This window comes from Urocitellus parryii, chromosome 7 (genome assembly GCF_045843805.1).
Source record: "Urocitellus parryii isolate mUroPar1 chromosome 7, mUroPar1.hap1, whole genome shotgun sequence".
Classification (NCBI taxonomy): domain Eukaryota; kingdom Metazoa; phylum Chordata; class Mammalia; order Rodentia; family Sciuridae; genus Urocitellus; species Urocitellus parryii.
The window spans coordinates 130156776-130172921 of NC_135537.1; the positions used below are offsets into that span (position 1 = coordinate 130156776).

General features: G+C 46.3%; 1 protein-coding gene across 2 annotated transcripts; it reads left to right on the forward strand.

The window, feature by feature from the left end:
- The first annotated feature begins 7105 nt into the window (after positions 1-7105).
- Asgr2 (asialoglycoprotein receptor 2) lies at positions 7106-15111 on the forward strand. Of its 2 annotated transcripts, none has more exons than XM_026390593.2 (9): positions 7106-7238; positions 7575-7744; positions 11847-11963; positions 12222-12317; positions 12928-12999; positions 13361-13447; positions 13528-13673; positions 14376-14482; positions 14735-15111. In XM_026390593.2, the coding sequence occupies exons 2-9, from the start codon at positions 7621-7623 to the stop codon at positions 14889-14891; spliced, it is 906 nt and encodes a 301-aa protein (XP_026246378.2). In that variant the 5' UTR covers positions 7106-7238; positions 7575-7620; the 3' UTR covers positions 14892-15111. The 2 variants fall into 2 exon arrangements, with proteins under 2 accessions (XP_026246378.2, XP_026246377.2); XM_026390592.2 differs by having other exon boundaries at positions 7590-7744.
- The last annotated feature ends 1035 nt before the right edge of the window (positions 15112-16146 follow it).

The following is a 16146-nucleotide window of genomic DNA, read 5'->3' on the forward strand; positions in this document are numbered from 1 at the left end:
CAAACACATTGATTAAACTTCCTTTCTTGCTGTTTGTAATGACTTTTTTTCCATTTGGATTTGGGGTGAGTAGCCAGGCCTGATTTGTTGGGATCCTTAGAGTTGGACTCTGGCCTAGGACTCCAGTAACAAAAGAAAGTGACATTTTCAAAACTTGAGCTGTGACCACAGCAATAAGAATTGCAGAGATATTTAGGGGTTTGGATGGGCAGGATGTGTACCTTACTAGGTGTGGCAGGAGAGGAAAAGGGTAAGGCCGGGTCCTGGAGCTTACCTCAAGGCACAAGGAGGGACAGGTTGCTGGTGGCTCAGATAGCGCTGTGTACATTGCAAACTATTGGATCTACCTACCTACCTCAACTCACTCACTCAGTCACTAACATATAGTAAAATATTCCTGAGAATAAGAAATATGGGCTTGGGAAAACTGAAACACAAATGGAAAGTTAAGATATTGAGAAAAAGGTAAACAGAAGTAAGGCAGGATTTAAGGACTTACAGAGTTGTTAAGGTTTAGTCTTTCCTAAAGAGAAAGGGAGACACAATTATGGAATGCTTATAAGAGGAAAGAAATGTTCTGGTTTTATTCAGGGTTCTTGTAGAGTGTGGGGTATAAGTGTTCTGAGTTGCTGGTAGAGCTCAGAGCTTAGGAAACTTCTAATGTTGTTGATTATTTAGATACATGAGCAAATGAATAAATGTATGGGGCTGCATTTGCTTCAGAAATTAAAGACTAATTATTAGATGAACCCATGGCAACAGGATACAAAGGCCTTATAGTTGGGTGTTGTTTTTTCTTAGGTAATTGTTTCTCTATTATTTTCTACTTGTTTTCTTTCATTCTTATATGTGTTTCAGCTGAGCCAGCTTTAGTTTACATGATTTTATTTTTCTTACATTTTCATCTTTTTTTTTTTTTTTTGCAGTGCTGGGGCTTAGAGCCAGGGCCTTGCACATGCCAGACAAATGCTCTCCCACTGAGCTAGACCTCCACTCCTTTATATTTCCATCCTTTCTATGATATTTTCATTATTTCACATGAATTTTTCTGTAATTGAGATGTCTTACAACTGCTTCTGTCCAGGTGCTGGTTGTGACACGGATGTCGCTACCTTGCACACTTGAACTTGGTTACTATTCCTGAAGGCTGCGACCAACCACCACAATTCCTTCATATTTCAGACAACCAGCCGGATCACTTATGCAAAGAATGTGAGTCCTGAAAACCTTGTCTGAAAACCTTCCATAGATATCTCTTGGCAAGGTAAAGGAAGCATGCAGAATGGATATCAGCTGCTTGAAGAAAATCCCAGAGACAACATGGAGCATTCTCAAAACACACTGTCCCAGTGCACTGCTGATGGCAGAAACACGGCTGTTGATGGTTCTGTCTAAAGTGGTTCAGAAGACGTGGACTCTGAAAAAAACAAGTTTTAGGAATATTTTAACCAGTTTCCCTTACTTACATTTATTTTACATTATTATTAAACTATTTTTATTTAAATTTACATGTGGGAATATTTTAACTAATTTATGTATGTGCATAAGTGATGTAAAATAAAATATGTGTAAGTCTAAAGATTTTTTTTTAGTATGCAGGAGAAATTCAAAGACATAAGAAATAATTTTTGTCATTGTATATCCTTAGTGGCACAAAAACACTTTGTATTTTATAACTGATAGAATCTTAAATTTGTTGAAATATAGTAATTTACTTTTCTTTATCCATCTTCCCCCACTGGCTTTTGGTTCGATAAATATTCATAGCATTAAATCTGCCATTTGTCTGCTCCGTAGCCCAGATGTGCCAGGGCAGTGGGGTGGGTTTTGAAGAGGCCAAAGAAAGTGACTGGTTGCCGGGTTTCAGTTAGCGACTAAAAGGCTCAGGGGTCACTCCAGTTGAACTGGGCTAACTGGGCTGTGCAAAATAACCACACAAGAGACACAAATACTTTTTTCTTTGGGGTCGCTGTGACGGCTCCTCTGACCTTAAGGGTCCGCAGGAAGAGAGAGAGAGAGAGCACGTGCTGACCCCTTTTATTGAGGAGAAGCTATTCAAATGAGGCAAAGGGTCAGGTTTCAGGGGACTGAGTCTGTCTTCATGATGTCCACTGTCAGCAGGTTGACTGACACCCGGGTAGGCCACACCCAAGGGCACAGTAAGAGAAGGGGACACACACAAGGCACTTCCATGGAAGATTCTATCCTAAACAGGGTAAGGGGTAATATTACAAAGGAACAGGTGAGCATAGCTGCACCCACGGGGCTGTAGCAAGACACACCCATTTCTGTGACTGAGCGTCTCAGCACCCAGCTGGAGAGTGTGACTCAGTCACGTGTAAGGTTGGTCTCCCACAACTGGTGACAACCTGGGAGACGTAGGATTAATTGGGGAAAGCTTACCAGAGATCAGTGGCTGTTCCAAGAATAGTTCAGTGGTGATATGCTGATAGCACCTCTGTCCCTCATGTGCTATGACAAACAGCGCCTCCTTTCCCTCACAGCATTTTCTCCAGTGGTGACTGGCTAGATGAATGACTCATATCCTTCCCGCAGTGCCCTCAGTTCCTCACAAGTCCCCACTCAGGGATGAATTTTAAATTTTAGGTTGCAAAAGCATCACTAGCTTGCTTAGTTTACTAGTAGGACCAGCCTACCCGGGAGCAACTGTCGAGATGTACTTGTGAGAAAGTAGCTTACTGCTGATAGCACTGGTCTGCCCTAATTCTCAGTGTGCATAAGAGAGAGTCAGTGTCCTTCAAGATAATATGTGCCTGGACTTTCCAGTTTAGGCTTGCTCTCCTTGTTCCTTTAACTTGGTGAGGCTTCTTGGAACAGAAAGAAGGTATTCAGTGACTTAGTTTTTTTTTCCTACCACCCCACTTTCCTTTAGGAATGGTTCACAATTTACACCAAGTTCAAGTGTATAGTTTGGTGGGATTCAGTATATTCACACTATGGTGCGGCCATCCATCACCATCCATCTCCAGAACTTTTTCATTTGCAAAACTGAAAGTCTCTACCCATTTGTGTTAGTCAGCTTTTTATCCCTGTGTCAAAAACACCTGATGATAACAACTTAAAGGAATAAGTTTATTTGGTTTTCAGAGGTTCAGTCCATGGTCAACCAACTCCCTTGCTCTGGGTCTGAGATAAGGCAGAACATCACGGCAGAAGGGCAGGGCTGAGGAAAGCTGCTCAGCTCCTGGGAGTGTGGACAAGATACATAATCCCCAAGAGCACACCCCCAGTGACCTACTTCCTACAGTCATGCCCTACCTGCTCTCAGGTACCACCCAGGAATCCATTCAAATCATTAATCCATCAAATAGATGGATCCACTGATTAGGTTATATCTCTTATAATCTGATCATTTCACCTCTGATTATTCCTTCATTGTCTCACACATGAGTTTCTGGGGGACACCTCATATCCAAACCATAACACCATTCAACAACAACTCCATTCTTCCCTCTGTCTTGCCCCTGGCAACTACCATCCTTTCTGTCTCTGTGAATTTGACTATTCCAAGTGTCCCCATGTAAGTGGAATTGTACAGGGTTTGTCTTTCTGTGACTGACTTGTTTTACTCAGCATAATGTTTCCATGGTTCATTCATGTAGCAGCATGTTATTTCTTTTTATGGTTAAATAATATATCATTGTATGGCTAATATCATATTGCTTATCCATTTACCAGTGGTTGGATACATATGTTGCTTCCATCTTTTGACTATCGTGAAGAGAGCTGCTCTGAACTTAAGTATATAAATATCTCTCTTTTTTTTTTTTTAGCTGAGTTCTGGAAAAATTTATCATTTTTGTCCTGTAAGTAAGTCAAAGATGCAATTTCCTGTTATTACCAACTGGCTCTTCACATCTCCATTGTGTTTCAAAATTGTCCTTCATTAGCTGGACATGGCAGTGCATGCCTATAATCCCAGCTCTTTGGGATGTTGAGGCAGAAAGTTTACAAGACCAAGGCCAGCCTTAGCAACTCAACAAGACCCTGTCTCAAGATAAAAATAAATAAATAATGGGCTGGGGATGTGGCTCAAGCGGTAGCGCGCCCGTCTGGCATGCGAGTGGCCCGGGTTCGATCCTCAGCACCACATACCAACAAAGATGTTGTGTCTGCCGAGAATTAAAAAATAAATATTAAAAATTCTCTCTCACTCTCTCTCCTCTCTCACTCTCTCTCTTTAAAAAAAATAAATAAATAAATAAATAAATAAATAAATAGGGCTAGGGATGCAGCTTAGTGGTAAAGCATCCCTGGGTTCAATCCCCAGTGCCCCCTCCCCCCTGAAAATGTCAATCACCTTGCTAGTCCTCTGAACTTCTTTTTCTCTTGTCGATTGTTCTTTTTTTTTTTTTTAATATTTATTTTTTTTTTAGTTCTCGGCGGACACAACATCTTTGTTGGTATGTGGTGCTGAGGATCGAACCCGGGCCGTACGCATGCCAGGCGAGCGCGCTACCGCTGAGCCACATCTCCAGCCCAGATTGTTCTTTTTTTTGAGACTTCCTGCTCTTGTTTTATAGAAGTACGATTAATTCATTTACCATATAAACTTTAAGTGAATTAATTTAATTTTAAAAACTCTTTCCTGTTAACTACCATTGAGTCTATCTTGTTTTTTTTTTTTTTTAATTGACACATAGCAATTGCACTTATTTATGGGTACAGTGTGACATGTCAGTACATGTATCCAATGTGTAATGATCAGATCGGGGTAATTAGCATTTCCATTGTTTCAAACATTTATCATTTCTTTGTGTTGGGAAATTCAAAATCCCCTTTTACTATTATTTTGAAATATATGGTAGATTTTTCTACACCTTACAGGGCTGTAGAACAGTAGAATTTATTCTTCCAACCTAACTGTATTTTGGTATCTCTTATCTGTCCCCTCTCTATGCCACCTCCTCCTGTCAGGTCTATGTTAACAAGATCATTTCTTGCAGGTAAATGGATAGAACTAGAGAATATTATGCTAAGTGAAATAAGCCAATCCCCAAAAATCAAAGGCCGAGTGTTTTCTCTGATAAGCGGATGCCTGTCCATAGTGGGATGGGGAAGCAGGGAGTATAGAGAAGGATGAAGGAATTTTGGATTATGTAAAGGGGAGTGAGTGGAGGGGTGGGGCGTTGGAGATGGGAAGGACGGTAGAATGAGATGGCCTTTATTACCTATATACATGTATGGTTACAAGACTGCTGTGACTCTGCACCATCTACAGCCAGGGGGAAGGAGACCTTGTGCTCCATTTGTGTACAATGTGTCAAAATATATCCCACGCCATGTATAACTAATTAGAACATATTGAACAAAGTAGGAAGGAGACCAGTAGAATAGAAGAGGAACAGTGGGAAGGAGGAGAGGGAAATGGGAGGAACTAGGGAATGAAATTGATTAAATTATACTGTTTTATTGTGTGAATGTATGAATTTATTATAACAAATAAAGTCTTGGGGCTGGGGTTGTGGCTCAGTGGTAGAGTGCTCGCCTCGCATGTGAGAGACCCTGGGTTTGATCCTCAGCACCACATAAAAATAAATAAACAAAATAAAGATATTGTGTCCATGTATAACTAAAAAAAAAATTAAAAAAAAATTTTAAAATTCTTTACCTGCCCCCCCAAAAAGATCATTTCTGCTATTTTCTTTTTTAAACTGATGAATCCTTTCCCCCCTTCTTCCTTCCTCCCTCCCTCCCCCTGCCTCCCCTACTCCCTCCATTCCTTTTTACTTTCCTTCCTTCCTTCCTTCCTTCCTTTTGTACTGGGAATTGAATCCAGAGTGCTCTACCACTGAGCTGTATCCATTGCCCTTTTTATTTTTTACTGTGAGACCAGGCCTTGCTGAGTTGCTGAGATTGGTCTTCAACTTGTGCTTGTCCTGCCTCAACCTCTCAAATTGCTGGGATTATAGGCCTGGCCATGGTGCCAGGCGTATGTCCACTTGCATTTTTTTGACCATCATTTAGTCTGTTTGGGCTGCCATAAGAGAACACCACAGACTGGGTGACTTAAACCAAGAGAAATTTATTTATGTTGACTGTTCTGGAAGTAGATTTCCAAGATCAAGTTGTTGGCAGCTGGCTGTCTGGTGAGGGCTCTCTTCCTGACTTGGAGACAGTCCCCTTCTGTTAGTGTCCTCACATGGCTTTTTTTTCCTCTGTGTTTTTGTGGTGTTTCTTCTTCTTCTTCTAAGGACACCACTTCTATTGGACCAGTGTCCCATCATAATGACCCCATTTAAGCGAAATTATCTCTCCAAAGGCTCCATCTTCCAATATAGTCATTAAGTCTAGCACGTAAGCCTTTGGAAATGTTCCAGATCTAAACTAAAAAACCTCCCACCTGAAGCAAGGCACTTAACCTCCCTGAAGCACCATTAACCTCCCCTGTGAATTGGGAATAATAACAAATATGTCCGTCTCACGGGGGCGTGGTGCAGGGTGGATGAGTTAACACCTATAGATAACTTAGAGCAGTGGTTCTGCTTGGAGACAAATGTTTGTGTTCCAGCTTGATACAGTGCTGGGCCACCAAAGGCACTTACTGAGGTTGAATTCCTCCTGCCCCAAAGAGAGTGCTTTCTGTCATGCTCCTTCCTCTGACCTCTGTGGTTTCCACATCTTTAACTTCACTAATCCTGGAGAGTGAGTGGGTCAGGACAGGGCTAGTGAGCCTGGGGCCTGGGGCTTGAATGCCAGGGTCACTGGCTGGATTGAGCAAGAGCAGGGAAGGGTACTTGACCTGGTCAGGGATATTTGGAGACACCAACAGTTCTGGGAAGTTCAGAAGTAGGAAGTGAAAAGAGGAGGGACAAGGGGGAACTGCCATTGTGTCCCTGTCTCTACAGGTCTGGTTCCCCCTCCCAAATGGTGCCATGGGGTGACTGGAATGTGAAGGTGGGAGGTTGGACCAGGAGACCCTCTTCTCTGGGTAGGAGAACAGAGATGGTTGTGTCCCTCTGCCCCCACCACTCGTTGTCTGAGTTCCAACTGTTTCCTCTTCTATTTACTGTCCAAAGTCCCAGGGGAGGAGATGCCAAGTTAGAATCTTTTGGACACTCACACACACACAGGGCTCAAGGCCCTTATGTGGGCCAGGCCCCTCCTCCCCTTTCATCTAGAACCAGCTTGCTCTAATTCTCCTGGCTTTAACCCCTCTTTTTCCCTGGGGCTTGGGCTGCCTGCAGGAGCCAGTTAGTTCTCCATGCTTTAAACAGGTAACCAAGGTGGGGGAGGCAGGTGGGGCTGGGCTTTTGGGGATTAAGGAGACTCTAGTGCAGGAACAGTGGGTGCTGATGAGAAGATGTAGGGTGACTTGGTCCTTGAGAATATGGAGGAAAGGTTCATGGCCAGGTCAAGGGCCAAGCGGTCCCCTGAGAATGGGGACAGGATCCTGCAGTATTTCAAACCTTTGCCCCTGACTCGTCTCTAACCTCTGACCCAACCCAAGCTATCAGCTTGACCTATTCAGGCCCTATTTCAATTACCACCATCAGCCTCTACACAAATTGGTATCTTAGCCCCAGCCTGGCCCCAGCTCTAACCCATAATAGCAACCTCAACTCCAGGTCCAGCTCCAGCACCAGCCCTGGGTACATCATGGAGAAGGAATTTCAAGACATCCAGCAGCTGGACTCTGAAGAAAATGACCATGAGCTCAGTGGCGGTGAGGGGCCAGGCACTCAAGGGCAGAATCCCAGGACAGAAAATCCATTTTGGAAAGGCAAGTGTTCAGTTTCTGGGGTTTCACCTGCATCCCATTTCAGCTGCCAGTTGTTCTCTGTCTCCATGAGGTCTCTGTCTCATTTGCTTCAGGGACTGAGTTAGTCCCTCTAGGTGTGAGCTGATGGTATCTCTGTCTGCAGAAGGCCATAGGCAAGGGTAGGGGCCCAGAGGTATGGGGATCCCTGGAGATGGCTCCCTCCCTCCTCTCTCACCCAAGCAGATGGGTGCTGTGCGCATGCGTGTGTGTGTGTGTGTGTGTGTGTGTGTGTGTGTACAAGTAATGCAGAGCCTGCCAGAACTGTGGGGGTGGGGGTGGGGTGAGTTGGGGTAGATTGAGAAACCAGCATGAAGAGATCCTGGGAGATTCCTGCTACCTGCAGGCCTCCTGCCTGGATCCTCCTCTAGCAAAAAAAACTTTTTTAAAATATATTTTTAGTTGTCCATGGACCTTTATTTTACTTATTTGTATGCAGTGCTTAGAATCGAACCCAGTGCCTCACACATGCTAGGCAAGCGCTCTACTACTGAGCTACAATCCCCATCCTCCTCTAGCAAATTTTGAATACAGACGCCAAGCGATTGAGATGTTTTAAAGCAATAGAGATTTCAGGGGTTCTACGCAAAAAGGCAGGATCCAGGGACAGAGGAAAATGTCCTGTGTGAATGCTGGTGATGAAGCTGGGTTCTGTGGAGACAAGAGGGGTTGGGACTCAAAGCTCAGGGAGAGGATTGGCCAGCCTGGGCTGGGAGGAGACCCTACATTGTTGAAGCTGGGAGGGAAGGACTGGTGCTGGGCAGGGCAGAAGTGGGCAGAAGGGGTAGGTGTCCCACCCATGCCTTCTCTTTCCCCTGGACCTGTGTTGGCCGGCCTGTCCACTGGGTGGTAGACTCCATGGGGACAGAGTTCCAGGGCCCACACAAAGCCTGGGGTGAGAGGACATGCAACAACAACTTTGGGGATTGTTGAATCTTCTGAGAGGGAGAGGATTCAGAGTTTGAGCAGGAGGCTTGGAGAAAGTCCAGAGAGGGAGCTCGTCCAAACAGACCAAGGGACAGTGAGGAGGGGGAAGGGAAGGTGGCGCAGCCCCTGCTGCCTGGGAGAGGGTTCCTCACCAGAGGTCGTGTTTTACTGTTGACAGCTTCCCACTCTTCCTGGCAGTTTTCATGTGTACAGTTTTCAACAAATTTGAAAATAAAAGCAATTTCTTTTTTATTATACTGGGGATTGAACCTTGTCTCAATATAAAAATATAGGGCTAGGGTTATAGCTCAGTGGTAGAGAACTTGCCTGGCAGGTGTGAGTCACTGGGTTTAGTTCTTAATATCACATAAAAATAAATTAATTAAATAAAGGTATTGGGTCCATCTACAACTAAAAATATTAAAAATATATATATAAAAGGGTTGGAATGTGGTTCAGTGATTAAGTGCCCTGGGTTCAATTTCTGGTACAACTCCCACCCTAACAAAACAAAACAAAACCAAATTAGTGGTGCACGCCTGTAATCCCAGTGGCTTGGGAGGCTGAGGCAGGAGGATCAAGAGTTCACAACCAGGGCTGGGGATGTGGCTCAAGCGGTAGCGCGCTCGCCTGGCATGCGTGCGACCCGGGTTCAATCCTCAGCACCACATACCAACAAAGATGTTGTGTCCTCAGCACCACATACCAACAAAGATGTTGTGTCCACCGAGAACTAAAAAAAAATAAATATTAAAAATTCTCTCTCTCTCTCTCTCTCTCTCTCTCTCACTCTCCTCTCTCACTCTCTCTTTAAAAAAAAAAAAAGAGTTCAAAACCAGCCTCAGCAATGGCGAGATGCTAAGCAACTCAGTGAGACCCTGTCTCTAAGTAAAATACAAAATAGAGCTGGGGATGTGGCTCAGTGTTTGAGTGCCCCTGAGTTCAATTCCTGGTACCCCCCTTAAAAAAAAACAAATATAAACTGAGTAATTTAAATTGAAGAGATTTATTGGCTTATGGTTCTGGAGGCTACAAAGTCCAAGATTGAGGGGCTATACCTAATGAGGGGCCTTCTTTTTGCTTTATCCCATGGTGGAAGGGCAAAGGGAGGGTGAGAGAGAGAGAGAGAGAGAGCAGGAGAGAAGCTTTAATAAAGAATCTGGTTCTACAATAATGGCATTAATCTATTTCCCATTAGGCCCCATCTCATAACACTCCTGCATTGAGGATCAAGTTTCCAACACTTGGGCGGGGGGGACATATTCTTTTTTATATTAATGAAAATAACTTTTTATTGATTAATTCAATAAAACATCTCACAATTGGCAGCATTTTTGCTGGCATCTGCATCTCCAATAACATCACTCCTACGACCATCCCACTTATAACTATTTCACCCTACTTAAAATGAACAGTTCTAGTAGTTAATACTATAGGTTTTAACATTTCAATAGAACTCCACCTGCTGACCTTTAAGTTTTTTTTTTTTAATTTGTTCTACTTAGTTGTATATGACAGCAGAATTCATTTCAATTCATTGTACACAAACGGGGCGCAACATTTCAATTCTACAAGGTGTAGAGACGCACCATTCGAGCAGCCATACATGTACCTGGGGGTAATGATGTCCATCTCATTCCACCATTTTTCGTACCCCCCTAACCCCTCTCCACCCTCCCCTTTGCCCAATCCAAAGTTCCTCTATTCTTCCCATGCTCCTCCCCCTTCATAGATCAGCATCCACTAATCAGAGAAAACATCCATTTACCTGCAAGTGCCATAATCTCTCTCTCTCTCTCTCTCTCTCTCTCTCTCTCTCTCTCTCTCTCTCTCTCTCTCTCCCCACAGGGAGGTAAGAGGCAGGAGAGGTTGTGCTGAGGGGATGTGGGCAGTAGAGGCCTCAAAGGCATAGCTTCTCCTGGCCAAGATGGCTCTGAGTGTGCTGCAGTGGAGGAAGGTGACATTCATTGGTGTGAGAAGGTCTAGAGTACTGGATGGCCGCTCACAGGGTCAGTGTCCAACTCAGGATGGTGATGAGAGATGACCTGAAAAGGAAGATTCTGGCTTTCTGACTGAGCCTCCCTAGCCTAGGAGAGAAGGAGGTCCACAGAGGCAGGGTCCAAGGCAGAAAAGAGGAAGTGTGTGAGTGTAGGTGGATGGTGCAAAAGCAGGAGCTCAGGGCTGGGAGGACCGTCATCCTCTGGACCTGGAGAGACAGCAGTGGGGCAGGCCAGCTTGTGCACATGAAGATGTGGGGGTGTGAATACATGCGTGTCAGTGTCCCTATGTGTGTGAGGAGGTGTAAGAGTGTGTGTATCAATAGGTGAGTATGTGAAAGTATGTGAGAATGTGTTAATGAGTGTGTGTGCATGTGAGAGTGTAATGAAAAATGTGTGTGTGTGTGTGTATGTGAGTGTGCAGTCAGGTGCAGACTGATAAGGGGTGGGAGAGGTTACTGTGGGATGATGGGGGCTCAGGAGAGAGTGTTTACAATAGAACTTGGATTTCAGGGGGGACAAAGGTAGTGGGAATTGGGGGAAGAGGATATGAGTCTGAGAAGATGAGGAATGGCCCTTGGGGAGTGGAATGACCTGGAATGAAGGATCCTAGTGGAATTTTGGGAAGGAAGGGATTATTCCAGGTTTGGACTCGTATGAGGGATGCAGTCATTGAATTTAAGGAGAACACAGGGCCCAGCCTCTAGGGAAATAGTCGGAAGGGACAGGGGCTGTGGAAGGGCAGAGACTAAGGCCAGAGGTGATCTGCAGGTTATTCCAGCAGGTGGGCAGGAGGGGAAACCATTCATAGGCCTACTTTCTTAGAGTGTGTGTCTAAAAAGGCCAGATCTTTCCCCCCGATGCCTGTGTGTCTCCCTATTCCAAGTCCAAGATCTCAGCTTTGCACACAGCTGATGTGTGTACTGTGTCATGTGCATGAGTGTTGTGTGCACCTGTGTAGGGGCATGTGCATGCCGCACACTTTCACAGGGGTGCAAATGTGTGTGCAATGCCTCAATGCTAGTGTCAAAACCTGCTGAATGTCCCACCGTCCCCCACCTGGTTTCTTCCCCAACCAGGTTGTGTCTCCTCAGACTTCTGTGCCCTTGGATGCCTGGCTCATGACACTCTCTCTCTCACAGGGTCACGTCTTCCCCAGCCCCTTCCACAGCGCCTCTGCTCCAGGCTCTATCTCAATCTGCTCGCCCTGGGTTTCAATATCCTGCTGCTGGTGGCTGTTTGTGTAATTGGGTCCCAAAGTGAGAGTCACAGGGCTGGCAGGGAGAAGGCAAGGGTGTGGAACATTGATGGGCAATGTCGGGGGCAGTGATGGGGGCAATGAGCTGAGAAGAGGTGGAGGCAGCATGGGGCAGGCACAGGGTGCGAATGGGGGCTGATGATGGGGGAACAATGGGACCAATCATGGTGCAGTGACAGGTGAAGAGAGGGGCAGTCATGCGGATAGTGATGGCAGACATAGCCCACACTCCATCTTGTTCCCACTGTCTCCTGACAAGGCACACAGCTGCAAGCAGAGTTGCGGACCCTGAAAGAATCTTTCAGCAATTTCTCCTCCAGCACCCTGATGGAGATCCAGGCTCTGGGCTCCCATGGTGAGTGGGCTGGCTGGTTGGTGATAATTTATCCAGAGAAATTTGCCAGGCTCTGTGCTGAGTCTGCAATAAGGACATGGTTAGGGGCTGTGCAGACTCAGACTGAGGTAGGTAACCCAGCCCAAGAAGTTGGGCAAGGCTTCCAAGGATGTTGGCCCCTGACCTGAGGGGCCCTGAGGATGAATCAGATCATGTAGGTGAAGAAGAGAGAGGTTAGTGATGGAGAGAAGAATCTGGGACAGCCCGGAGATGAGGAAGAACAATGCACATTTTGGGACTTATGGACAATTCTAGCATGTGGTGAGCTAATTGGTGGGGCGGGGGCTATTGGGCAGAGAATGGTATGGAGTCAGACTTTGCAACAAGATGTGTTTGCTGAGTGGGGCTTGGTTGCAAGAACATGGGGACCCAGTGAAAGAATTTATTCAGTGCAGTGTCCTGAGTCTCTCTGGTGGTGTGGGGAGCCTGGGTGGCCTAAGGGGTTCAGGTGGTAGACCACATAACATCCTGGACAAGGTGATGGTCCCCAACTGATGCCCAGGCATGTGAGGCTGGAGGCATGGTCAGCAGGCAGAACAGAGGAGAAACCACTTAGCTTCTCTCTTTTCAGGGGACAGTGCAGGTGACAAGGTGTCATCCCTGGGAGCCACACTGGAGAAACATCAGCAGGACCTAAAAGCAGGTCAGAGGCCCTCCCTGAGTATGTGGATGGTGTGGTGTGCATGCACTGGGTGTGATGTGTGTGTGGATTGTGGTATGTGTTTGTATGTGTGTGGTATGTGTGTGTGTGCTATGTGTGAGCTTTATGTGTATGTGTGGTAGGTTGTGTGTGTGTTAGGTATGTATGTGGTGTGATATGTCTGGTGTATGTGTTTGTGGTGTGGTGTGTTTGTATGTGTGGTGTGTGTATAGTGTGGAGGGTTGTGTGGTGTGTGTGTGTGTGTGCATGCATCCCCAGCCAACAGCTGGATTCTTGTGCCTGGTGCTGGCAGGTGGGGACCCACATGTCTACTGCACTGCTGTCTGTCCATCTGTCCCCCTAGATCATGCCACCTTGCTCCTTCACCTGAAGCACTTCCCACTAGATCTGCGTATCCTGACATGTCAGATGGCATTTTTCCAGAGCAACGGTAAGGACAGGGCATGCCCGGTCTCACTGTGTTTGTCCCCTCTGGGTAGATCTCATCTCCCTCTGCCCCTGTCCTCTCAGGCACAGAATGCTGTCCCGTTAACTGGGTGGAACATGAAGGCAGCTGCTACTGGTTCTCTAGTGCTGGGAAGACCTGGTCTGAGGCAGACAAGTACTGCCAGCTAGAGAATGCCCACCTGGTGGTCATCAACTCCAGAGAGGAGCAGGTGAGGCCAAGCTTCCCAAAGGCAGGAGGAAACCTTGAACTCAGGCTCAGTCAGGAGCTTCCATCATCAGGTTTCTTTTTGTCTTTTTAACCTAAGGAAGAGTCTAGAAGTGTGGTAGAGCCCTGGGGGGTTCATAGTTGAGCAGCCATTGATGCCAAGAGGTGGGAGATGGCAGGCAGAAACAAGTAAGGGCATTTAAACCTGAGAGGCAAGTGAAACCAAGATCCTTAATGGGTTTGGGGGTCTTGGTGGAGAGCAGGAATAGGAATTCCATGAGTCTGAGGCTGAGGGAAGAAGACAGGGACCAAACCAGAGTCAGAATAGCAGATATAATGGGAATGGGGTGGGACCTAGAGGACAGTGGTCACAAACTAGATCCTGGATTGGCTCTCTGGGCTCTAACAACTTACCTTGCAATGTGTGAGTTGTCATGGCACCCAACTTAGAGAGCTTCTGAGGATTCAATGAGATAGTCCCTGGAAAGCACTAAGCACAAAGTTTAGCCCAGTGAGTGTTCACTGACGATAGCTCCGATGACAGAGGGGGAAACCCAGGGAACGGTGGTGTCGGGAACTGATGCTTCTTCCGTGGGGACAGATCGGCTGGAGAAGGCTGAGGGAGGCACACAGATGCCGGCATGGATGAAGGAAAAAGGTCCAAGGAACAAGGAACTAGCAGCCTCACCCCCCCTTGCTTTTCCAGAAATTCATTTTACAACACACAGGCGCCTTTCATATCTGGATAGGCCTCACTGACAGCGATGGCTCCTGGAAATGGGTGGATGGAACTGACTACAGGCACAGCTATAGGTAAGTGGCCTCTATCTATCCCCTTGTTAGTTTGCCTTGGGGACAGCCACAGGGCTTTTGGCCCTAACAGACTCCCTGAGGTCCTTTTGGGGACCAAATTCCTCAACCCTCTCCTTTCCCACTGACTGACTCCAAGGCTGCACCTTCTTGCCCTGAACCCCTCCAAGGCTGTGTTTTTCTGGAGTTGGGGGTGGGGGCAGGGTTGCTGGGACGTGGCCCGGTCAGATCTTGGGCTTTGTCTTGTCTTCTTAGGAACTGGGCTATCACTCAGCCAGACAACTGGCAGGGCCATGAGCCGGGCAGAAGTGAAGACTGTGTTGAGCTCCTGAGGGATGGACGCTGGAACGACAACTTCTGCCTAGAGGTGAACCGCTGGGCGTGTGAGATGAAGCGGAATATCACTGACTAAGCCTGGCCCCAGCACATCTTTAACATGCACCCCATCCCTGCACCGACCCTGGCTTCTCTACTGGGAATTCTACAGAAAGGAGGAAAAAGCAAGTCTGGGTTATGGGGAGAGGTTGAAGAAAAGTAGAAAAGGGGGTGGTTTGTTTCAGATCCTGGGAAGGCTGAGGGCCTGCCTCTTTCCACAGTTCTTTGTTGTAGTTATTACAATTTTCAGTGGCTTCAATGGAGTAGAAATAAATACTTGAAACTCTTTGCAGCCCGGTTATTTGGGATTGGGGAATGCACATGCAAGGAAACAGGACAGAGGAGATTCTGGAGGAGTAGGGTGTAAGTTCTAGGCTCTGCTCCTTGACACCAATCCCCAGGGACCCTGGCTGAGGAGGGGACAGAAAAGATGTGGAGAAAAAAGGCTCAGTGGTTGGCACTTCGATGGGTTGGAGGGGTCCCCCAGCTTCCTAGAGTTCCTGAAGGAGAAACTTTTTCTGCATTTGGGATCTCCCCAAATTGGGTTTTGCAGAGAACACCCCTGCTCCAACCTCAGCTTCCAGGGGAAATGTTTGCCAGGGGGAGAAGGCTCAGTAAGACTCCTGCCCACCCCTTTCAGCATGGCTGCTCCTTTGGGGCCTCAAACAGATTTAGACATATATCCAACACAAGGCGTCTCCAACCATTTCCACAGTTGATACATGTCCCTTTCCAAGACCATTTGGAACCTGACCTTGAACATATCTTTAAGGATTGCATTTTTACTTGTATTCATGGTGCTATGGATGGAACCCAAGACCTTGAGCATACAAGGCAAGTACTGTACCCCTGTGCAACATCCCCAGCAGCACCCCCCCATTTTAAAATGACAAAGTAATATATACTGTTACACACACACACACACACACACACACACACACACACACACACACAACTTTCCTCTCTCCCTCCTGCTTCTCCCCAGAGTTAACTAGTTCTGAGTGATCTGTCTGAACATTTTCTGTGTACACCCATGTATGCTACACCAAATAATAACATAGCTTAATTTTTCACTCTGCAACGTCTTGTGAACATTGTTCATTACCTTTAAGGTTTTATCTCATTGAATTTAGCGGCTGAAGAGAATGCCAAGGTATGGATATGCCACATACTATTTAACTATTCTCTGTGTCAGTAGTTGCCATATTTGTTTATTTTCACGTATAATGTTTGTGATTGTATCCACCCTCACTTCTACCCTCTCTTGCCACCCCTCCCCCTTGTCCTCCTTT